General features: G+C 58.0%; 1 protein-coding gene across 5 annotated transcripts; it reads left to right on the top strand.

The window, feature by feature from the left end:
• The first annotated feature begins 1,063 nt into the window (after window positions 1–1,063).
• MTSS2 (MTSS I-BAR domain containing 2) lies at window positions 1,064–23,465 on the top strand. 5 transcript variants are annotated; one of them, XM_032157859.2, is made up of 14 exons: window positions 1,064–1,318; window positions 6,012–6,073; window positions 6,192–6,265; window positions 7,001–7,085; window positions 7,183–7,274; window positions 7,355–7,429; window positions 8,649–8,806; window positions 9,159–9,266; window positions 10,104–10,201; window positions 12,736–12,961; window positions 19,145–19,219; window positions 19,593–19,769; window positions 19,926–20,091; window positions 20,240–23,465. In XM_032157859.2, exons 1-14 carry the CDS (start codon window positions 1,250–1,252, stop codon window positions 21,010–21,012), a joined length of 2,238 nt encoding a protein of 745 aa, XP_032013750.1. In that variant the 5' UTR covers window positions 1,064–1,249; the 3' UTR covers window positions 21,013–23,465. The 5 variants fall into 5 exon arrangements, with proteins under 5 accessions (XP_032013750.1, XP_032013752.1, XP_032013747.1 ...); XM_032157861.2 differs by having other exon boundaries at window positions 12,832–12,961; XM_032157856.2 differs by lacking the exon at window positions 1,064–1,318 and adding an exon at window positions 2,980–3,132.
• Window positions 23,466–23,557: the final 92 nt, after the last annotated feature.

Below are 23,557 nucleotides of genomic sequence, written 5' to 3' on the forward strand. Positions count from 1 at the left end.
CAGGTGCCCCAACCACTGCTTCAGCCAAAAGAGCCCCTCCTCACTGGCAGGGGTACCACCTGCCCCCAGGCTTTGGGAACCCTGGGCTTGGTCTCCTAATGAGCTTGTAATTGGCTCCCTCCAGCCCATGGAGTAGGGGAGAGAGAGCTTGTGCCTGCTCTTACCCAGAGTGTGCCTCCCCCTAGCATTACCCCCAGGGTGGGTTTCCCTGCCTGGAGTCTCCAGGACAGGCTGCGCTTGACATTGCTACCCCAGGCACGTGTGTGCATCACACCCACCGTGGACTCAGGCAGCAGAGACCAGGGACAGTCCAGCTCTGCTCTGCAGGTCCGACATGAGCCCCCACCCGCGAGGAGGGAGGTTGTCCAAGGCCCAAGAGACCACCACTGCCCCCCAAAAGCCCAGCCTCGGGGACCCCATCCGGGTGGCATCGGCACCACTCGGAAAAGGAGCCAAGGAATTTGTAAGGGTCTGAACTTGAGGAAGGTCTGTGCCTGCGATGAAACGTCCCAAGGCGGGCGGCTCCACGATACCCGGCGCCCTGCTCTGTGCCGTGTATCCCACCCATCCAGCTCCCACCCATCCAGCCGATGCACTGACCCCATCCCGCCACTGTACCCACTGCCTGTCTTTAGAAGCGCGGGAAGCCCCCCGCCCCAGACCAAAGGCCGGAAGATGTCGTGGAGCCCCTGCCCGGGGGCCGAGGCCCAACCACCCGTCCTGCTCCCGCATGGGCAGGGCGGGCCCCGCCCCAGCGCCGCCCCCCGACCCGCGGTGGCGCCCGCGCCCGTCGGCCCCGCTTGCCGGACCAGTCTGGCAGCGCCCGGGCTCGGATTTCAAAGCCCTGGTTTCTGGCCGTGAATGGGCCTGCGCCCGCGCGGCCGTTCCCATAGCCCCCTCCCGCGCGGCCCGCCCTCCTTCCCTCCCTCCGCCGCGCCCACGTGACGCCCAATCCTCGGCGGCTCGGATTACCGCCGCCGTCAGTCCCCGCGCCGAGGCTGCGCAGCGAGCTGCCCGCGCCGCGCCGCGCCCCCCGCTCCGCCCGCCAGCCCCGCTGCGACATGGCCCGCGCCGCCCGCCGGAGGCCCGCGACCCCGGAGCGCGGCGCGGCCGGCCGCTGAGCGCGGCCCGGAGGCGGGAGGCCCGGCCCGGCCTCGGAGCGAGCGCCCGCGCGGCCCGGCCCCCTCCCCTGCGCGGCTCCCCGCGCTCCGTGCGCCCCGCCGCCGCCGCGGCCCGGGCCGGCCCGAGCATGGAGACGGCGGAGAAGGAGTGCGGCGCCCTGGGCGGGCTCTTCCAGGCCATCGTCAACGACATGAAGGTAACCGGGGCGCGGCGGGGCCGGGCGCGCGGCGACGGGTGCGGGACCCCCCGGGGACGCGTGGCGGCGGGTGGCCGAGCCCCGTGTGGCCGCGCGCCGCGGTGTCTGTGTGTCCTTGTTGAGCGCGTCCTGCCTGCGTCTGCTGGGCGCCCGTGTTTCCGGGTGCGCTTCTGGGGGTGTGGGTGCTCGTGTATCGGGGTGTCCGTGCGGTGCCCGCGGTGGCCCCGTGGGGTCTTAACCCGAGCCTGTGCACACGCAGGCTCCCTGCGCCCCAGACCGCCAAACCATGAATGGGGTTTGGATCCAGGACCGACTCTAGGGCCCTTTAACGAGCCCGGGGTCTTGCCGGCCTCCGCCCCCTTCCACCACCATGTTCCCCTACGGCCCCGGAGCCCAGACAATGCTGTCACTGCCAAAGCAGGAAAAAATAATAAAGCGGAGAACCGTTAACTCCTTCCCCGCCGACCTGGGCCTCTGCACCCGACCGTGAGACTGCCTCCCCCAGCCCCGCCCCACCCGCACAGCCCCAGGAAGCTCCAGGACTCCAAGTCTCCGGGCTGAATGTCCCTGCATCCCAAAGATAGGCCTTGATCATCACCTTGGGAGGAGGCGGGATGAAGGTTGGGGTCGGTGGAGCAACCCCAAGGGAGCGCTTTTCCTACCCCATTACCACCCTGGGCTCGCAGCTCCGAGCCCCTCCTCTCTCCCAGGATTGCCTAAGGTCAGGCTGGAGCCGACCACCCATTCATTCCTCACCCCACCAGGTGGGGAAACTGAGGCCTGGAAATGGCTCAAGGTCATTAGGGAGACTATTGAACCCTTCCCCTGACCTCAGCCCCCATTTTTTCTCCTGGGAAAATTAGTGGGTTCCTCTCCCCAAACGAGGCTAGGGTTTGGCAGGGCTGCCGTACGCTGACTAGGCAGAGAGGGCCCAGCTCCAGTGATAGGGTGGGGGCCAGGAACCAGTATTCCTGCCCTCCTGCCCTGCCCCCTTTCCTTAGCCTAGGATGAAGGGGCAGGATTTGGGGGCTGGGAGGAGAAGCGGAAAGAACGAGGCACCCCACAGGATCTCCCAAGGGCCCCCACCTCCACACCCCAGCGCAGATTCTCCAAGTGCACAACACAGAATCCCACCAGGCCAGGGGTGGGGGTGACACCACTCAGCACAGTGCTGCTAGGACAGGCCCCGTGAGGGGTGGGGGTTGCTGGCAGGTTGGAGGTCGAGGCTCCCGGTGCTGCCAGGACAACAGCCCCAGGGACAGCTGCCAGATCTCTGCCCCCGGAAGAGGCCTGAAGCCAGCCTGGCCTGGGACTACTCAGTTAGCGGCTTGTAGATGCCCCCCACCCCCTGCCCCTCATGGTGCGCTCCCCCTGGGACCCCCATCTCTTGCAACTGTACATCCAGGCCCCTCCGCTGGCCCCCAGCAGTCCCCGCCTGTCCTGTGGACATCACAGCCCTGGCCCCAGGATCCTGTTAAGGGACTGGGCAACACAGACCACCCTCCCCTGGCCAATCCCAGAGCTGGCTCCGGATGGGCCTTCCCGCACCCCACCACCCACCACCACTGGCAGCCTCATAGCAACCACTGCAGAGAGCAGCAGATTTTGTTTGTGGAAGCGGACCAGGACAGTCTCTCTCCCTTTCCAGCCAATTTGCAAGGAACTTTGGGATGAGACAGAAGGAAGTGGGCCCAGATCATAGCAAGAGGTTCAAGCCAGACATCGGGCATGATTTGCTGACACGCGGAGGCAAAACAGGAGAGGCTTCACCTGGGATGATGCCAAGGACAGATACGCCCCTACCTATGACACAGGCATGTGTTCAGGGGCCATGACCAGGGGCAGAGAAGGGGATGAGGCCACCTGGAAGCTGACCGCCTGGATTTGGGGGGCAGCTTCTGGATTTTTCCCTCGGTGGCCTGAGCAGCAGGGCCTCCATAGAGGAAGGGCGGCCATCAGCAGCCAGGTTGAGGAGATTGAGCTTGCCCTGTGAGGCCACCCCACAGTGAGTCCACAGGCCCCACAGAAGCCCTCCCCTGGGTGTCTGGGAGGCCCTGACCTTGGGCTGAGTGGGGGCCAAGGTCAGATGCCCACTGGTGTCAGGCTGCCCACTGAAACCCAGAGAGGGGCAGGGACTTGCCCAAGGTCATAGGCCTGGGCACGGCACCTTCAGCAAGGTGAATGGGGCCTCCACCCAGTGCTGGCCCAGCCAGAAAATGGGGTCATACTCTTCACCCACCCCTCAAGAGTGGGGAGTGTCACCTGGACACATAGGCCTGGCCAGGCCTCTGCTAGGGGCCCCTGCAGAGGGCAGGGCTTGCGTACTGTTAGCTGGTGTTAACTGAGCAGTTAACTGCGTGCTGGGCACTGCACGGAGTGCTGGCTGGTCAGCACCTGCTTCAGTCTCCACACTGACCCAGTGGGGCAGGTGCCCCTCCTCTCCTGATTTCACAGGTGAAGAAACTGAGGCTCAGATAGGGGTCCCTTGACCAGAGGCACCTGGAAAGCCCACTCCCTGGGATTGGAGGCTGGATTGCTCACCCACACTCCACATCTGAACCACAGCCGCTGCCGGGACAGAGACAGAGTCCCCTCATCCCTGCCCACTTGGGCGTCTCTACTGACAAATCCCTCACCTCCCCACTCCAGAGCAGCCACTGTGCTTGGGGCAGAACTGGGTGTCTCTCACGTCGCAGCAGTCCCTGCCGCCTCCCCAGCCTTGACGTTCAGTGCTTGTCTCCCTGCTTCGTAAGGGAGTTCCTCTACCTGGTGTGTAGTGACCAGGCAGACATGGGATCAGGTCCTGACCCTGCCATCCTGTGGCCGTGGGCAAATGAGCTAACCTCTACGGGCTTCTGTTTCCTTGTCGGTGAAACGGGGCTGTTGGGAAGGTTTGCCTGGGCCTGTCCCAGGTGAAGGCTGAGGATGCTGTTCCTGGGGCACTGGCTGCTGGAGCCCTATCTCTTATTTTTAATCAGTGAAATTGACCTATCCATGAAGAGGCGGATATAAACAAGACATAAGCTCCTTGTCTCTGGGGTCCTTTATGTGGTTACCTTGGGGAGGGGGGCAGGTCCAGGTCCTTAGAGACTGAGGCACCTAGGTCTGTCTGCTGAGGGGAAATGGCCTGGCCTCCCCTGCGCCCCATCTTGTCCCCTCCGCATGGGGAGAGCCTTTAATCTCTGAGACTGCCCCAGGGCTGCTCAGGGGCTAAGAAGGTTCCTGGGTGCCAGGACAGCTAGCTCTGGACCCCCCTCCACCCCTAGCAACTTCTCTGCTCCCTTAAGGGAGGTCTTAGCAAGGTTTCAAGGCTGAGTGGGGGTGGGGGTCCAGGCGGTGGGAGAGTGTCCCCTTTTAGAAGACCCCCAAGGGGTACCCCAGGCATGGGTGGCATGAGTCCACTCCTTGGGATGGCTAGGAACAGCTTCCCAGGCCCCTTCACCCTGAGCTGTGCCCATTTGGGAACAGCCCACCCACAGCTTATCCACTCTTGCTTCAGCCTCTGTGGACTTTGCAAATATTTGCTTTCTCTGGACACTGGTTTGGTTGGGCTGGGAGGGGAGGGAGATTCTGAGGCCCCCTAAGCTGCCCTGTCTCCTTCCCACCCCTGCAAGCTCTCCTAGCCTGACGGGGCAAGCCCTAGCCTGCTCCTGGGTTGCAGCCGGGCAGAGCCTCTCTCTGAGGCCCTGAGGCCCAGGGTCTCTGCTTTCCCCTTTCCTCAGGAAGAGCCCCAGCCTCCAATGCCCCATCCTACATGGAGGGGAGGGTCAGAAGCCCCTGTGGGCTGGGGCTTGGCTGGCCCAGGGCTGCCCGTCAAGGAGCAAGACCTCCACAGGGCCTTTGGGCCAGGGCTGAGGTTTCTCCAGGACCCTGGGGCGTGCATTAACCAGAAAAGCCCCATAATCAGATTGGAAAACTGTCGCCAGGAGCCCGACCTCCCTATTGGGAAACCCCCTCCCAACTTGGAGCCTTGGGCCAGGCTGGGATAAAGGCCACACTGTTTCCCCAGGAGGGGAGGGGAGCAGGGGGTGGAGAAAGGTGGCTCTGTTGGCCGCACAAGGCCCCATTCAGCCCAGGGCCTGGTTGTCCCAAGGCAGGCTAGCTGGGCCCTGCAGCAGCCGCAGCCTCCTCGGCCCTGGGAGCCACGGCTGCTGGCCTGGGATGGCAGCTTCCAGGACACAGGGCGGGGGCCCCGGAGGCCCCAGTCTACACCTGGCGTGCCTTCAGCCCTGCCACCCCCTACCCTCCACACTGGGCCTCTATCCCTCGTGGGCAGGTCAGTGCCACTGTCCTAGGCACATGTCCGGAAGACACGAGGCCTCTCATTGAGCTCAGCCCAGATCCCCTGCCAGGCCCCTAGGAAACCCCGAGGGGACAGGACCTGCCACTTCCTGTTCCATTTCCCCTGAGGGAGGTTGTGGGCCCCCTGTAGCCTGTAGGGTGGACGTCCTGACGTCAGGGAGGGAGGGCTTGGCAAAGGCACCAGTTCTCAGGGACAGGCTTTCCTCATGCTGATGGCTCTGTCCTTGGTCCTCTGCCCTCCGAGAGGGCCCAGAGCCTCCCTCTCCATGGGGCAGGGCTGCTGTCTCAGAAACTGCCCCAAGTCTGGACGGAGCATTCCGGGAGCCCAGCCCAGGTCCAGCCCTGCAGCCGCCCCACAAGAAGCTCACTTTCTCTCCCATCTGCCCGGCAGAGCTCCTACCCCATCTGGGAGGACTTCAACTCCAAGGCCACGAAGCTGCATTCCCAGCTGAGGTGAGGTGGCCCAGGGCACCCCAGCAGGGGAGGGGCAGGCAGAGCCCCCCCCCACCCCACCACCGACCATCCATGCTGTTGTCCTTCTGACCATCCATGCCGTTGTCCCTCTCCCCAGGACCACTGTGCTGGCTGCTGTGGCCTTCCTGGATGCCTTCCAGAAAGTTGCTGACATGGCTACCAACACCCGAGGTGGGGAGGCGTGTGGCTGGAGGTTGGGGGTGCCCCAGGGTGGGCCTGGAGGCTGGAAAAGCAGAGTAGGGGATTGGCCAGGGAAAGGACGGGACACCAAGCCCAGAACCTTGAGTTCTGCTCCTTAATGGAATGGGCTGGTTGTGGAGAGAGTGAGCCCCTCGTCACGAGAGGCATGCAAGCAGGAGTGGGTGAGTAGTGACAGGAGTGTTCCCCGGGGATTCCCTTTTTGCTGTGGGCTGTTCATGTGACCCCCCAGCACAGAGATTCTCCTTAGGGCTTCTTCCCACCTATGCCCTCGTGTCCTAAGAGCACGCAGGGTCGGGTGAGCGCGCCGTTGGGCTTGGCGCCTCCTCTGCCCTCTGGTCCGGGTGGCAGAGACCTGGGGCTCCTGCTCCTTCGGGCCCTGGGCGTGCTCACACTCCCGCGCCTGCATCTGGGTACACCTGGAGGGTCGTTTGACCGGCTCCTGAAACGGTCTTTGGCGCCGGCCTCTCCCAACTGGGAGAGAGGGGAGGCCGCTGCAGGAGGCTGGCGTGGCCGCGATGGCGGAGGAAGAGCTAGTGGAGATGGAGGAGGCCCCAATCCCCCCAGGGCCGGCGGGACTGCGGCTCAGCGAGGGCACGGCGCGGGCTGCGGGCTCCGCCTGCGCGGCCGGGGCGCCCCCTCCTGGCCCGAGGCCGGGACTGCGCAGGCCCCAGCCGTCCCCTTCCCACCCCGCGCTTGCCTCACCAGGGGCCACGAGGGACATCGGCTCGGCGCTCACGCGCATGTGCATGCGCCACCGCAGCATCGAGACCAAGCTGCGGCAGTTCACCAAGTGAGTGGATGCCGCGGGCGGGCGGGCAGGGGGGCGGGGGGACGGGGCGTCGCGGGGGAGCCCGGTCCTGACCTGCGCTCCCGCCCGCCCTCCGCAGCGCACTGCTGGAGAGCCTCATCAACCCGCTGCAGGAGCGCATCGAGGACTGGAAGAAGGCGGCCAACCAGCTGGACAAGGACCACGCAAAAGGTGAGGGTGCCGCGGAGCCGGGCTTCCCACCCCCTCTCCGCAGGGACCCCATTAGAGCGCTCCCCTCTCCCCCTCTGCAGAGTACAAACGAGCCCGGCATGAGATCAAAAAGAAGTCGTCCGACACGCTGAAGCTGCAGAAGAAGGCGCGCAAAGGTAGTGCCCGGCGCGGCCCCCCAGTCACAGCCCCACGGCCCCGCTCCACAGCCCCACTGGGGCGCCCCAAAGCCTTCATCCCGGCCAGAGGGGCGCTGTCCCCGACACAGGACCTTCCAACCTGTTGGGTGGGACAGAGGGAGCCGCCCTGTCCCCCAAACCTGGTCCAGAACCTCCCTAGGGGAGGCAGCAGGAGGCCCAGGCACCCCCGCCCCAGGAGTGGCTCTGTCCATCCCGCGTCTTTCACACATTCTTTCTTTCTCTGTCTCTCCTCCTCTCCTCCCACATCCTTCCTGTAGAGCTACTTGGTAAGTCAAATGTCGGTCCCTCCAGCTGCTCCTCCCGTCCTTGTCGCATTTGTCTGTCTCCCCCAGCTCAGGGCCATTGGAAGGAACCTCTCCAGGCCAAGGAGAAGTGAGGAAGGCGGTCGGTCCACGAGGGAGGGGCCTGGGGCACAGTCCCCCTGGGGCCCCCGGGGCCCCTGGCCAGGGATGAGTCCCGGGCCACTGCTGGGTCAGTCTGCCAGGCCAGGAGGGGTTGGCCAGGGCCGGGTGGGGGCCACAAGCTGCCCCGCCCCCACCAGGCTGGCCTGCGTCCCTGTTTGTCACCCCCTCACCTGCCATCTCATCATCTCCTCTGCGTCATCCTCTCGCCTCTCTCTTTCTCGCTGCTTCTTGTGTCGCTGTTGCTGTCTGTGTGCTCTGCTCCCTGAGCTGAGTGGGGACCCACGCTGCGACCCCTTCCCTGCCTCCAAGGCCCAGCCCTAGCTCTCCTGGTCCCCGCCCCCCGTGGCCTGGCCTACAGCGGAGCCCCACACTCTCCCTTGTCCCGCTTCTGCCCCACCTCCCTGGACCTTGTGAAGTGAGGGGCTCCATCCCGGGACAGTGAGGGTACCCCAGGTGGAGGCCAGTGAGGCTCCGTGTTGGCAGAGCTCCTGGGCGCCAAGAGCCTCCCCGGAGATGCTCCAATCTGGAGTGGCTTTGCAGCTTTGGCCTCTTTCTTGTATGTGTGTCTGTCCTCTCTGCCTGCTTTGGTGGGACTAGCCCTTCCACAAGCCCCAGAGTCCTCACTGCCCCCCCCTCCCCGCCCCAGTCCCCTGGCCCCAGGGCAGCACCCAGCCCAATGGCCGAGAGAGCCACCACCAGGGTCTGAGCCCATTCGTGGGTGTGGCAAGCCAGGCTGGCATCCCCAGCAAGGCCTCTCCTCCCCACCCCTCCAGGGAAAGGAGACCTGCAGCCCCAGCTGGATAGTGCCCTGCAGGACGTCAACGACATGTACCTGCTGCTGGAGGAGACGGAGAAGCAGGCCGTGCGCCGGGCACTGATCGAGGAGCGGGGCCGCTTCTGCACCTTCATCACCTTCCTGCAGCCTGTGGTGGTGGGACTTCTGGGGACTCAGACCCCAGCGGGGTGGGCTGGGCCCAGGGTTCACCTTCTGACCTCCAAGAAGGGTCACTTCTCAGCAGTCCCTGGCTAGAGGCATCAAGGCCACAGGCTCCTGGCCGAAAGGCAGGTCTCATAGCTCACCATGCATTGATTTGGTCTGGACAGACCATTATGCCAGCCGTCTGGGCTGTGTGGGCCCCACCTGCACCAGCCCCGAGCAGCGTTGGTTAGCGAGGAAGGATGAGAGAGGAGAGGCCCGACAAGGCCTGCTGCTTCTCCAGGGCGGCTGGGCAGGCGGGCAGGTGGGTGACAGGGCCGGCAGGTCTGACTCGCTGCTTCCTCAGAACGGAGAGCTGACCATGCTGGGAGAGATCACCCACCTGCAGGGCATCATCGACGACTTGGTGGTGCTGACAGCGGAACCCCACAAACTGCCTCCCGCCAGCGAGCAGGTGCGGGAGCCCTCTGGCCAAGGGCCAGGGGCAGGGGAAGGGAGGGAGATGGGCTGCCCTAGGTTGGGAACAGTAGAAGGGAAAAGAGGATGGCATTTGGGGGAGGCAGTTAGGGGCATAAGACCAGACCCCTTCTGACACCCACTGCAGGCCATCCCGGAGCACCTGCCCGGGTTGGGGAGGGTATGCCCTGGCCAGCAGAGTTCTCAGACTCAGAGTAGATGGGTGAAGTCCTGGATCCATGGAGTCAGGCCCAGAGTCTGCCTGCCCTGCTCCACGTGGGCAGACCACCTGCTGAACCTCCACCTGACACCCCACCTCCCTTCATGCCCAGAAGCCTCATCCCCTCTCCTAGACCCAGGCATACCTGGCCACCCCACCCCAACCCTGCTGCCACTGCACTCAGACCAGTCCTGTCCCACAGCCTGCGGGCAGCACGCTCCGGAGGCACGTGTTGCATGCCCAGCATCTGCCAAGTTATCTCAGGGAATCTTCCGCTCCAAGACAGGAACAGGTGGCCCCGATTCACATGAGAAAACAAACTCAGGGAGGCACAGGAGCAACCTGCACCCCACGGTGTCGGGGTCACTCTCGCCCAGCCCAGGCTGGGCTCGGAATCTGTACTCAGTGTGTGTGAGCTGAAGGGGCTCCGAGAAGGCTGTGTCCCCTGATGTCTCCCTGTTCCCCACATTAGGGGAGAAGCCTGGGGGAGGGGGCTTCAGATTTCTGGGTCATCTCCTGGGGTGTGGTTCACAATTGGAAAGAGAGTAGGGGGCCTCTGGCCCTACTAGCTCTGAGGAGCTGCCTCCAGTGACCCCCATCCATGTCCCTGTCCAGGTAATCAAAGACCTAAAGGGCTCAGACTACAGCTGGTCCTACCAGACCCCACCCTCATCACCCAGCAGCTCCAGCTCCCGGAAGTCCAGCATGTGCAGGTCAGTGGGGGTGGGGTTCCCAGGGGTGTAGGGGGTGGTATCCCAAGAGGAAATGGGGAACACTCCCAGCAAAGCTGCATCAGAAATTGCTTCAGGGCCTCAAAATTCACAACTTTTACATCATCCAAGGAATTTGCATATGTAGAGGGAAAATGTGCCCTGTCATCCCAAGGCTGCTACTGGCACAGGCGTTTGTTGGCAGGATAGGGAGCAGGGGCAGTAGCAGCTTCATTTATGGAGCATCCACTGTGTGCCAGGTGCTGTGCTAAGTGCTTTATGCCTTTTTTCTCATTGAATCCTAACACTGCTGTATCAGGTACGGTGTTATCTCCATTTTACAGAAGGGGAAACTGATGCATGAAGTCCCAGGATTTAACCACTGGACTCTGCCAGGCCCAGCACCGGGTGGGGTCATAGTAAGAGTCAAAGATCAGGGAGCGATGGGAAGGCTTCTAGAAACAAGTGCTGGGGCCACAAGGTATAGGACACTCCAGCCTGGCTGGCTCCTAAGAGCTGGTTCCCATGGAGGCAGCTGCCACATTTGGAGCCTTGGCCCAGGCTGGCCCTGGGAGCCTCACAGAGCTGGGGAGAGGCCAAGGATCCCGCAGTCACTAGCCAGGCTCAGCGTCAGGGGCCTTTCCTTGGCTGGGCACTGGGGCTGGGTTTGGGGGAGACGTTGATGGTTCAAGCTTCCTTGGGTGGGGAGGGCAGTAAGCACAGAGTGAAGTACTGGTGGGAGCCCCCCTTTGCCGGGTACCCCTCTCCCCAGAATCACTGGCTGGACATCCAAAGCTTGGGAGAAGCCAGGCACAGCAATCAGCTACTACGTCAGAGAGAGGCTCTTCAGACCCTGCGTGGGTGGCTGTCCCACAGTGAAGGGGCTGATTGCAGGGGACAGCCATGAGCAGGGGCAGAGGCTAGGAGGCTTCAGGGTCACACTTAGGGAGAAGGCAACTTTCATTGCCAGGAACATCACCCAAGGGTTGAATTGCTGTGCTGAGGGTGTAAGCCATAGAGGGCTGGACACCCTTGAGGGATTGGAGAGGGTGAGGGTGATGGTGGGTGCAGGACCCACTTGGAAGATGACCTCTGTACCCAGACACACCATCACCATATGCTAGACATCCAGTTAGGACTGGATGGCAAATACCAGATTTTGAGAAGGTGGTTTAGAAATGATTGGACTCGCCGGGGGCAGTCGCTTACACCTGTAATGCCGAGGCTGGCGGATCACGAGGTCAGGAGATGGAGAACATCCTGGCAAAAATGGTGAAACCCCGTGTCTACTAAAAAATACAAGAAAAATTAGCCGGCCGTGGTGGTGGGCACCTGTAGTCCCAGCTACTTGGGAGGCTGAGGCAGGAGAATGGTGTCAACCCGAGAGGCTGAGCTTGGAGTGAGCCAAGGTCGCGCCACTGCCTCCAGCCTGGGCGACAGAGCGAGACTCCGTCTCAAAAAAAATAATGATCAGACTTGTGTCTAGTTCTAATTGTTTGATGCCCGGTGACTCAGTTTCCCCATCATTAACCTGTTTTTTTTTTTAATGATGGTCATCAGTGATAAAGATATATTCTTTAGGATATAGGAATCTAGATTAAGATCTTTGGTGAAACCAATAGGTTTTTTGGTGGGTTTTTTGGGTTTTGTTGTCGTTGTGAGACAGGGTCTCGCTGTGTCACCCAGGCTGGAGTGCAGTGGCATAATCATGGCTCACTGTGGCCTCTACCTCCCGGGTTCAAGCGATTCTCCTACCTCAGCTTCCCAAGTAGCTGGGACTACAGGTGTGCACCACCACGCCTGGCTACTTTTCATATTTTTTGTAGAGACAGGGTCTCACCATATTGCCCAGGCTGGTCTCAAATTCCTGGACTCAAGCAGTCCACCCACCTGAGACTCCTAAAGTGCTGGGACAGGTGTGAGCCACCACGCCCAGACAGGACAACTGTTTTTTGTTTCTTTTTTCTTTTTTTCAAGACAGAGCCTTGCTCTCCTAGGCTGGAGTGCAGTGGCATAATCTTGGCTCACTGCAGTCTCCGCCTCCCAGGTTCAGGTGACTCTCGTGCCTCAGCCTCCCACGCAGCTGGGATTACAGGCATGCGCCACCATGCCCAGCTAACTTTCGCATTTTTGGTGGCGATGGGGTTTCGCTATGTTCTCCAGGCTGGTCTTGAACTCCTGTCCTCAAATGATCCACCCGCCTTGGTCTCCCAAAGTTCTGAGATTACAGACATGAGCCACTGTGCCCAGCCTGGACGACTGTTCTTAGTGGTAGAATAGGAGGCAGAGAGGTTGCCTCACCCTGGGCATTCCCTGACCAGGGCTCCCCTCAGCACTGGGGCTGGGGGTACCCTGCTCTGGCTCTCCCCTTCCACACCATCCCAGAACACAGCTCCGCTGTAGCACCTAGTCTGACATTGTCTTTTCCTTCCTTTGCCCCTCACCTCTTTCCCCACCCTCGTCTGTCAACCTCCCCCAAACACACACCCCTCTGTCTCCCTGTCTGGCTGCTGTGCCCTCTTCCTTCACTCCCCTAGTGCCCCCAGCAGCAGTAGCAGTGCCAAGGGTGGCGGAGCCCCATGGCCTGGGGGTGCCCAAACATACTCACCCAGTTCCACCTGTCGCTACCGCAGCCTGGTGCAGCCAGCCACCACCACCACCACTCGCCTCTCCAGCGTTTCCTCCCATGACTCTGGCTTCGTCTCCCAGGACGCCACCTACTCCAAGCCCCCCTCGCCTATGCCTTCAGACATCACCAGCCAGGTGAGGGGGCGTTAGGAGGATCAATCAGGGTGGGGCGCAGCAGCCTTATGCCAGCATCAATCAGGCAAGCCACAGGTGGGACTACTATAGCTGTTGAGATTGGCCTGAAGGCCCCCAAGGCCTTTATTCTGTACAGTATTTATTATTTTCTATCTCTGCTTTTAAATTCACGTATCTTTATATCTTAAATGAGTCTCTTGTAAACAGCATAATGCCTAGATTTTCTTTTTTTATCCAATCTGACAACCTCTATCTTTTAATTGGCACTTTTAGCCCCTTTGTATTTATTATGATTACTGACATATTTGGACTTCTGGCTTGCTTCTATTTGTCCTGAATTCTTGTCTCTACCCTTGCCTTTGTTTTTTCTTTTCTCTTATTCCCCCTCTACTGGATTGTAAGTTATATTCTACCTCTTTTCTTTTATAGGTTACCTTGAAATCTTACCATGCATACTTAACACAACCCCACCTCCTGAATAATTCAAGGCCCTTAATATATATTTTTTTACTTGTCACCCATTCCCTCTGAAACTTACAAGCTATATTATTTTCTCTTTTTTTATAGTACCCACAAATGACATTTTTCTTAATTTCTTTATTTTATACATACAGTACTTATTTAGATTTACCCATATGTTAATACACATTTCTTGTCATTTTTTTCTTGCATCTCAAATCCTCCAAAGCTTATTTTCTTTCTTTCTGAAGTAAAGAACATCCTTTAGAATAGATCCGTAGTTGTAAACTCTCGGTTTTTGTTTATCTGTAAACATGTTTTATTTTGTCCTCTTCTTGAAAGTTAGTTTTGCCAGGAACACTATTCTGGGGTGACAGTTGTCTTCCATCCACACTGTGAAGGTATTTTTCGCTGTGTTCTGGCTTCCACCATTGGTTGGAAGGTCAGCTGTCAGTCACTGATGCTTCTTTCTGAGGAATCTGAGTCTCTCTTAGGCCTTCTCTTTAGTTTTGCTACAATGTGGATTTATTTTTATTTAACCTCTCTTGGTTTGTATTCATATCTTTCATTTGTCCTGGGAATTTTCAGTCATTATTTCGTTTTGTTTTGAGACACGATCTCACTCTGTCACCCAGGCTGGAGCACAGTGGCATGATCTTGGCTCACTGCAACCTCTCCTCGCAGGCTCAAGCAATCCTCCCACCTCACCCTCCAAAGCAGCTGGGACTATAGGCATGCACCACCATGCCCAGCTAATTTTTGTATTTTTAGTAGAGACAATATTTTGCCACGTTGCCCAGGCTGGTCTTGAACTCCTGGGCTCAAGGGATCTGCCTGCCTCAGCCTCCCAAAGTGCTGGGATTACAGGTGTGAGCATCCGTGCCCGGCCAGTCATTATCTCTTTACTTCCACTTTGATTCTATTCTCTCCTGCTGGGATTCCAGTTGGATGCATGTCCAGCCCTCTCTTTCTATCTTAGGCATCTCTGAGCTCATATTTTCTATCTCTTTGTTTCTCCAGATATATTCTGGATCATTTCTTCAGTTTTATCTTAAAATCGACCTTTTCTCTTTTTTGCTATTTAACCTACTACCCACTGAGGGTCTCTGGTTTGGATTTTTTAACTTTTAATTTGAAATTATTTCAGACTTGTAGAAAAGTTATAAAGTATGTAGAGTCCCCATATACTCTTCCCAGAATCTCCCCAATGTTGACATCTTACTTTATGTAACCACCAAAAACATTTTTAAAACCAAGAAATTAATTAACACTGGTGTAATACTAAGTAATCTACAGTCTTCTATTTTTGCCAGTTTTCCCTCTCCTGTCCTTCTGCTGGTCTAGGGGTCCATGACCCAATTCAGGACCATACATAATATTCCTGAGTTTTTCTCTTTGAGTTTTGCTCTTATCACCCAGGCTGGAGTGCAGTGGCATGATCTCGGCTCACCTCTGCCTCCCAAGTAGCTAGGATTACAGGTGCGTGCCACCACACCCAGCTAATTTTTTGTGTTTAGTAGAGACGGGGTTTCACCGTGTCAGTCAGGCTGGTGTCGAATTCCTGACCTCAGGTGATCTGCCCACTTCGGCTTCCCAAAGTGCTGGGATTACAGGCATGAGCCACTGCTCCCAGCTAGGACCCTATATAATGTTTCGTGGTGGTGTCACCTCAGTTTCTCCAGCTCGTGACAGTTTGTCACACCTGTCCCTCTTTGTTTTTCATGACTTTGATGCTTTTGAAGAATATCGGTCAGATATTTTGTAGGATGCCTCTAAATCTGGTTTTGTCTGATGTCTTTTCATTCAGAATTAGAAGTCATACAATTTTGGCAAGAGTACCACAGAAGTGCAGTTGTCCCCATCTTGGTGCATCTTAAATGCTGCACAATGTCACTGTGCCGTGTGGCTGGTGATGTTCACCTTGATCCTTAGTTAAGGTGGCGTGTGCCAAGTTTCTTCTTCACTGGAGAGTCATTATTTCCCCCTTTTTAATTAATAAAATATCCTGTGAAGGAATACTTTCAAGAGGATGAAAATGTCCTGCTTCTCCTTGTACTTTTGCTCACTAATTTTGGCATCCACTGATGATTCTTGCTTGTTAAAATAGGTGACTTTCTATTTCCGTCATTTCTCCTGCATTTATTAATTGCGATTCTACTATAAAAAGATCTGCCCCTTCTCTCCCATTTATTGATTCAATTTTTAATTTATAGCAATATAGACTCAAATATTTCTTTTATTCTACAGGTTATAACCCATCACCATTGAGTCTTTCAGGAACTTTTTTTTTTTTTTTTGAGACAGACTCTCACTCCATTGCCCAGGCAGGAGTGCAATGGTGTGATCTTGGCTACTGCAACCTCTGCCTCCCAAGTTCAAGCCATTCCCCTGCCTTAGCCTCCTAAAGTAGCTGGGATTACAGGTGCGTGCCACCACACCCAGCTAATTTTTGTATTTTTAGCAGAGGCAGGGTTTTGCCATGTTGGATCACTCCTAATCTCAAGTGACCAACCGGGTCAGCCTGCCAAGTGCTGGGATTACAGGCATGACCCGCCACACCTGCCCAAGGAACTTTCTTATTGAGGTATTCTAAACACACTGAGAACAAGAACACAAGCAGGATAACCACCACTCCTGAAGCTACCAGTGCTCTCTTAAGTCACTACACACCCAAGGGTAACTGCTATCCTGACTACTTTTGACTTTTTGAGACAGGGTCTCACTCTGTCACCCAGGCTGGAGTGTAGTAGCACAATCCTTGCTCAGTGCAGTCTCAAACTCCTGGGCTCAAGCAGTCTTCCTGCCTCAGCCTCCCAAGTAGCTGGGACTACGGGTGTGCACCATCATGCCTAATTTTTTTATTTTTTCTTTTATAGAGATGGGGGTCTCACTATGTTTCCTAGGCTGGTCTCAAACTCCTGACTTCAAGCAATCCTTCCACTTCAGCTTCCCAAATCACTGGGATTTCAGGCATGAGCCACAGTGCCTGGCCTAGTTTTGCCCTTTTTATCCTTTCTACATGTACACATGGAATCATATAGTATGTATCCTTTATGTCTGGCTTCTTTTTGCTCAGTTATGTTAATGAGATTCATCCATGTTTTAGGTGGAGATATAGATCATGCTCGTTGCTATGGCATTCTATTGTGTGAATACATAATTTAACCATTTTGATGGACATTTGCATAGTTTCCAGTTTTTTGGCTATGATGCTGCTAATAGTGCTGCTGTGAACATTCTAGTATGCAGTTCTGTGGGGCAGATTCCTAGGAGCAGAATTGCAAAGTCATGGGATATGCACATCTTCAGATTTGATAGGTACTACCTAACAGTAAGCCAAGTGCTCATACCAATTTACCCTGCTGTTAGCAAGATTAGGACAGTGTTTCGGGTTTTGTTTTGTTTTGTTTTTGAGACAGAGTCTCACTCTGTTGCCCAGGCTGGAGTGCCGTGGTACAATTTCAGCTCATTGCAACCTCCATCCTTGGGGTTCAAGTGATTGTCCTGCCTCAGACTCCCGAGTAGCTGGGATTACAGGTACATGCCACCACATCTGGCTAATTTTTGTATTTTTAGTAGAGATGGGGTTTTGCCATGTTGGCCAGGCAGGTCTCCAACTCCTGACCTCAGGCAGTCTACCCACCTCAGCCTCCCAAAGTGCTGGGATTACAGGCATGAGCCACCACACCTGGCCAAGATTATGACAGTTCATTGCTGTTCCACATCCTCACCAGCCCTTGGCATTTTATATTGATTTCATTTTAGCCATTCTGGTGGGTGCATAGTAATAGTAGTTCCCTGTATATTTTATTTGCATTTCTCTAATGCTAATGAGATTGAACACCTTTTCATACTTTTTTTATGAGACAGAGTCTCACACTGTCGCCCAGGCTGGAGTGCAGTGGCATGATCTCAGCTCACTGCAATCTCCGCCTCCCGGGCTCAGGCAATTCTCCTGCCTCAGCCTCCCAAGTAGCTGGGATTACAGGTGTATGCCACCACACCTAGCTAATTTTTGTATTTTTAGTAGAGACGGGGTTTCACCATGTTGGCCAGGCTGGTCTCGAACTCCTGACCTCAGGTAATCTGCCTGCCTTGGCCTCCCAAAGTGCTGGGATTACAGGCATGAGCCACTGTGCCCAGCCTTCATACTTTAAGAGATAGGGTCTTGCTATGTTGCCCAGGCTGGCCTCATACTCTTGGGCTCAAGCAATCCTCCTACCTCAGCCTCCTGAACAGCTGAGACTACAGATGTGTGCCATTGAACCCAGCTACCTTTTCATACCTTTAAAGACCATTAGAAGATTCCCTTTCATGAAGGACCTTTTTAAATCGTTTGCCTATTTTTCTACTGGATTATCTGTCTTCTTACCAATTTATAGAACTTTGTAATATTGCAGATAAAGTTCCTCATCAGATATTTTCTCTCCTTCCATTGGGTACCTTTTTATTCTCTTAGTGGGGGTCTTTTAAAGACCAGAAGTTCTTAGTTTTAAAATAGTCCAGTTTATCCATTTTTAAATCATTAGTGCTATTTGTGTCCTGCTTGAGAGATTTTTGCCTACTGCAAGGTCACAAAGATGTTTTCCTCTAAAAGGCTTTTGGTTTTGCCCTTTTCCTTTAGATCTGCAGCTCATCTGGAATTGAGTGTGTGTGTGTGTGTGTGTGTGTGTGTGCGTGTGTGGTGTGAGGTAGGGGTCCTTTATTTCATATGGCTATCCAATTAACCTAGGACAGTGCATTGAAAAAAAAAAAAAATCTGTCTTAGTCAATTTGGACTGCCATAACAAAATACCAAAACCTGGGTGGCTTTGACTACAGAAATGTAGTGCTCACAGCTCCGGAGGCTGGAAGGCCAGGATCAAGACACCAGCAGATTCGGTGTCTGGTGAGGACCCGCTTTGTGGTTCATAGATGTCACCTTCTTGTTGTGTCCTCAGTGGTGGAAGGGTCAAACTAGCTCCCTCAAACCTCTTTTATAAGATCCCTAAACCCTTTCATTAGGGCTCCACCCTCATGATCTAATCGCCTCTCAATACATTATCTTAGGGATTCTCCTCCCACTTCTCCGGCTGCTCCCTGTTGCTCTCCTTTATGGGACTCTCCTCTTCCTCCCACCTGCTGCGCATCAGCAGCCGCAGGCCTGGCCCTTGAATCTTGTCTAACTGCACTCGCTGCCTGGTGGCCTCATCCCACCCCAAGACCACTGCACTGATGGCTCCAACCCCAACTTCTCTCCACACTCAGCTTGTGAATACGACGGCCCTTATTGTATCCATGCAGAGACCTCAGAGGCAACTTAGCTCAGTGCTCAGCGTGGCACTTGGGGCTTCACACTTCCCCCTGTGTCCTGTCTGAGAAAACTGTGACACCATCAACCCAACTGCTCAGACCAAACACCCAGCTGCCGCCCTTAGTATCTCTTTTTGCCCTCGCTGGCCATATCCAGGCCGTCAGCAGTGAGTCCTGTGGTCAGTCTTCAAAATGCATAGGGCTGGGCTGTCGGGTGGGTCAGCGCCCACCGTGTGCACTCTGGGCTGCTCTGTCCTGCTACAGACACTCAGCAGCCATGGCCCTGGGGTGGGGGGGTGGGCGCTGGGCAAGGCTCTGAATTGAATCGCCCCCCCTGCATGCCAGCTCTGTGACCAAAACTGTTCTCTCCTCTCCTCCTTGCTGCCTGCCGGCCCCTCTGTCTGCAACCGCCTGCTGGCCTCTGCATGGCAGAAGTCCTCCAGCTCTGCATCCTCCGAGGCCTCGGAAACCTGTCAGTCCGTTAGCGAGTGCAGCTCCCCCACCTCGGTCAGTGCTCCCAGCCCAGCCCAGCCCCAGGACAGTCACCAGCTGCCCCTCCCGTCCATGCCCTCCCCACCTGGTGCCATTACTGCACAGAGGGCCTGGGTTCAGCCAGGGGTGCGTGTATACAGCACCTGTCCCCAAGAGACAAGCCATCTGGCCATTTCCTACACTCACTGCCCACACAGCCACATCTTACCCCTGGGCCTGGTGGGACTGAGGGGCCACAGTCACACTCCATGCTCTGCCCTTGGCTGTGATTGCGAACCAGAGGCCCCTCATAGCCCTGGACACCCTGAGCCTCAGCCACAGTGAGGGCCCCCCAGGCCATAGGTGGTAGGGCCAGTGGTCCCCCTGACCTGCCACACCCTCCCTGCAGGACTGGTCCAAGGTCGGCTCCCATGAGCAGCCCTCAGGCGCCACTTTGCAGCGGAGGAAGGACCGAGTGGAGCTCCTGCGAGACACAGAGCCAGGCCCTGCCAGTGGGAGCACTCTGGGCCCCAGCGGTGAAGAGGCACCACGACCCCGGATGTCCCCTGCCACCATCGCAGCCAAGGTACACCAGCCAGGGTCCCCCTTCACTCCCAGGTCAGTCCCAGGAGGCCCAGCCAGTGGCCTCAGGGCCGGCTCCAGCCACCTGGCAGGGCTGCCTGGAGTTTGGGCAGAGGGGATTGGGGACCCAAGGCTTCAGCCTGCACTTTGCCACCTTCAGCACGGCGAGGAGGTGTCCCCCGCAGCCAGTGACCTGGCCATGGTGCTGACGCGCGGCCTGAGCCTGGAGCACCAGAAGAGCAGCCGGGACTCGCTGCAGTACTCCAGCGGCTACAGCACGCAGACCACCACGCCCTCCTGCTCTGAGGACACCATCCCCTCCCAAGGCAGGCCCGCAGGGCTGGGGTGGGACCAGGGACGGCTGGGACTTAGCCATCCAGGAAGGCCCCGTCCTTCCCCCTCTGTGCTCACCCTGGTGGGCTGGGGTTAAGGGGCCACCTGGGCGGTGGGCCTCACTGTGTCGCGTGCCCCCAGGCTCTGACTACGACTGCTACTCCGTGAATGGGGATGCAGACAGCGAGGGCCCGCCCGAGTTTGACAAGTCATCCACCATCCCGCGCAATAGCAACATCGCTCAGAACTACCGCCGCCTGATCCAGACCAAGCGCCCGGCCTCCACTGCTGGGCTGCCCTCCGCGGGGCTGCCCATGGCCACTGGCCTGCCCTCAGGCGCACCCCCCGGCGTGGCCACCATCCGCCGCACACCCTCCACCAAGCCCACCGTGCGCCGCGCCCTGTCCAGTGCTGGCCCCATCCCCATCCGGCCGCCTATCGTCCCTGTGAAGACGCCCACGGTGCCTGACTCACCCGGCTACATAGGCCCCACACGGGCGGGCAGCGAGGAGTGCGTCTTCTACACTGATGAGACCGCCTCACCCCTGGCACCGGACCTCGCCAAGGCCTCCCCAAAGAGGCTCAGCCTGCCCAACACAGCCTGGGGCAGCCCATCCCCAGAGGCAGCCGGGTACCCCGGGGGAGGGGCTGAGGACGAGCAGCAGCAGCTGGCGGCCAACCGGCACAGCCTGGTAGAGAAGCTGGGGGAGCTGGTGGCGGGTGCCCACGCACTGGGCGAGGGCCAGTTCCCCTTCCCCACTGCTCTGTCAGCCACCCCCACGGAGGAGACGCCCACCCCGCCCCCAGCCGCCACCAGCGACCCCCCTGCCGAAGACATGCTGGTGGCCATCCGGCGTGGGGTCCGGCTCCGCAGGACCATCACCAACGACAGGTCGGCGCCCCGCATCTTATGATGGCGTCACCCTCCCCATCCTCTCAGGCCCCAGTGTGAGCAGGTGGCCTGGTCTGTGAGCTGCAGGCACTCAGAGCAAAGGCCCAGCCAGGAGAGGGGACAGAGCCAGGGCAGAGGCCATGCCACTTTATGGAAAGAGACACCTCACTTGGATTCCAGCATTTAAACGGGAAGTGACTTCTTAGCAAGCCTGGCCAGGACGGAGCCTGCAGGCCTGGGCCTGGTTCGGGGTCTGTTTTATGCTCTTCTGTCCCTCCTCTTTCTCCTCTCAGGCCCTGCCTCTTCCATACCCACGAGCACCAGAGCCAGGGCCCCCGCCCATGACAGAGGGGCCGGGCTGGCCTCCCTTTCACCATCCCGGCCTCTCCCAGGGCTGGTCCTGCCTCAGCTCCTCCTGGAATGCTGGCCCCCCTCTCCCCTGCCTGAGTCCCCTCCTCCCCTCTTGCCTTCTCTCTGCCTCTCCCAGGCCCCTCTCCCTCCAGGAGGCGGGGCGGCTGTGGAAGGGCCAGGTGCGCGCTGGGCTGGATGTCTGCTGGGGGCCGGGGGCCAGGGCGGCAGGTTGGAGTTGGGCGGCCAGGCCCCCGTGTGGGAAGGGAGTTCCTGGGAAGGGAGTTCCAGGGCCCACGCCGAGTCTCAGGAAACCAGGGGCTGCTTGGGGGGTCTCGGGGGCCCTGTTTTGGCTCCCACCCCTCGCCTCCCCCACCCCGTGAGGCTGGCTGGAGGGGGCCAGGGCAGCTTCTTGGAAACTAGGGCAGCAGGGTTAGGAGGCCGGTGGCCCTGGGGTCACCGGCCAGCCACACAGGCACCGTTTTCAGATGTCCACTTCTCATTGGGTACATCAATCTTTTAACTTTGGGGGCAGTTTCAGCCACCTTTGGAGGGGGGGACTGGAGCAGTAGGAGGTGTGGGGTCATTTTATGAATATAATAAAATGGAGCTGACTGTGGACGAGGACTGTGTGTGGGGGTGAGGGGACGATACAGGGTGTTTGTCTGGGAGTGCCTGGGGGACAGGGCCCCCCCCCCAGTGGCCTGGTGGTCCTATGGCAGGAGGAGAAGGGAGGGACTTGGCTCCCCCAGAGCCCAGGGGAAGCTACTGTTCTCTGGCGTCTTGAGCGTAGCCAAAATAGGGTTGGGAGGCTCCCGGCCTGTCTGCTATGGTCTGAGCCAGCTACAAGCCCAGGTGGGGGAGCGAGTCTGGGAAGATTGGCTTTGACTCTCTGTTGCCAGAGGAGATGCCATCCCAGGACGGCCCCCACTGTAGTCCAGGCTTGCACTGGCAGCGGGGCCGGGGGAGGGGCAAGGCTGCCCCCACCCCACGCACCAAGTCATGCCGAGTCTCAGCAGGTAAAAGCACGTGAGCCTAGGGCGAGCGGAGGGAGTCCTGGTGGCCCCGCAGGTCAGGAGGGAAAGCAGGGCACAGAGGGCATCGTGGCCCCAGGGCAGGGTCCTACCTGGGGGTCAGGAGCGCCTTGGTCTTGGTAGAATGGAGCTGGGTCTGAGCCTCCCAGGCTTGAGCTCCTGGGAGTTCTTGTGCGGTGAGCTGGGCAGCTCCTGGGTAGGTCCGGGCACCAAGCAGGCCCTGATGTGGACGGAGTCCCATCGGGGGAGCTGATGAAGAATGGTCCTGTAAGTAAGTCACTAGGTCCAACAACTGCCTGGCCGAGCACTCAGCCTGTGGAGCTCAGGCCAACACCAGAGCCCCGGTTTTAGGGGCCAGGAGAGCAGGTGACCAGTTGGGGTCTTGGGTGGAATTTCTGCCACACATTCTCCCCAGGGCTGCAGGGGTCTGCCGAGGCAGGGCAGTGGAGCAGGATTCAGGATGTGGTGGGAATAGTGTGAGGGGCAGTGGGTAGGCAGGCCTGGGTGTCAGAGGTCCTGATGGGAAAGGAGGCAGGGGCTTCCCAGAGAGGGGGGCTCATGTGGCACAGCCCCCACCAACTCTGCCGTCCCCCTCCCCTGTGAGCCCCGGGGGCTGTACATACTCTACTCCATCCCCTTATCCATCCCCGCCGCCCTTGCATCGACTTAGCAACCACCTCGTAGGCCCACCCACCTCGGGATCCGAGCCAACCATCCCACATCACAAACCTTGGTTTGGGGGACTTTACGTTTAATTTCTCATTTTGTACAGAGAAATATTCTTTTCAAAAGCGTCTTTTGACTGAAGTAACTTTCCTGGTGCTGTTGTTAACTCGTTCCTTTTTTTAATTTATTCCCCCACCCCAGGCAGCCCTCCTGGTTCCTACTCACCCTTCCCCCCCACCCCCACCCCACCCCACCCCACCCTCCATCCCATCTGAACCATTTTGTTTCTTTTCTGTCAGATTTTGGAAAAATTCTCTCCTCCCCGCCCCCTCCACACCATCCTCCCCTTGATTTAAATAGTCACTGCTACAAGTAACAGATGCACTGTGAAGATTCCAGTATTAATAAAGGTGTACTGTAATTAACACCCCTGCCTCTGCCTGGCTGCTTCCCCACCCTGTCCCCACACTTCGCCTTTCCTACCCCAGATCCCAGCTGCAGGGGGCCAGGCTGGGGGCT

The sequence above is a fragment of the Hylobates moloch genome, unplaced genomic scaffold (assembly GCF_009828535.3).
Source record: "Hylobates moloch isolate HMO894 unplaced genomic scaffold, HMol_V3 SCAFFOLD_6, whole genome shotgun sequence".
NCBI lineage: Eukaryota > Metazoa > Chordata > Mammalia > Primates > Hylobatidae > Hylobates > Hylobates moloch.

Excerpts from the sequence above, each read along its gene's own strand:
- MTSS2 (XM_032157856.2), top strand. The coding sequence starts at position 2,989 with ATGAGACAGAAGGAAGTGGGCCCAGATCATAGCAAGAGGTTCAAGCCA. Across the intron at positions 6,266-7,000 it reads CATGGCTACCAACACCCGAG|GGGCCACGAGGGACATCGGC; the intron begins GTGGGGAGGCGT and ends TTGCCTCACCAG. Across the intron at positions 20,092-20,239 it reads GGACACCATCCCCTCCCAAG|GCTCTGACTACGACTGCTAC; the intron begins GCAGGCCCGCAG and ends GCGTGCCCCCAG.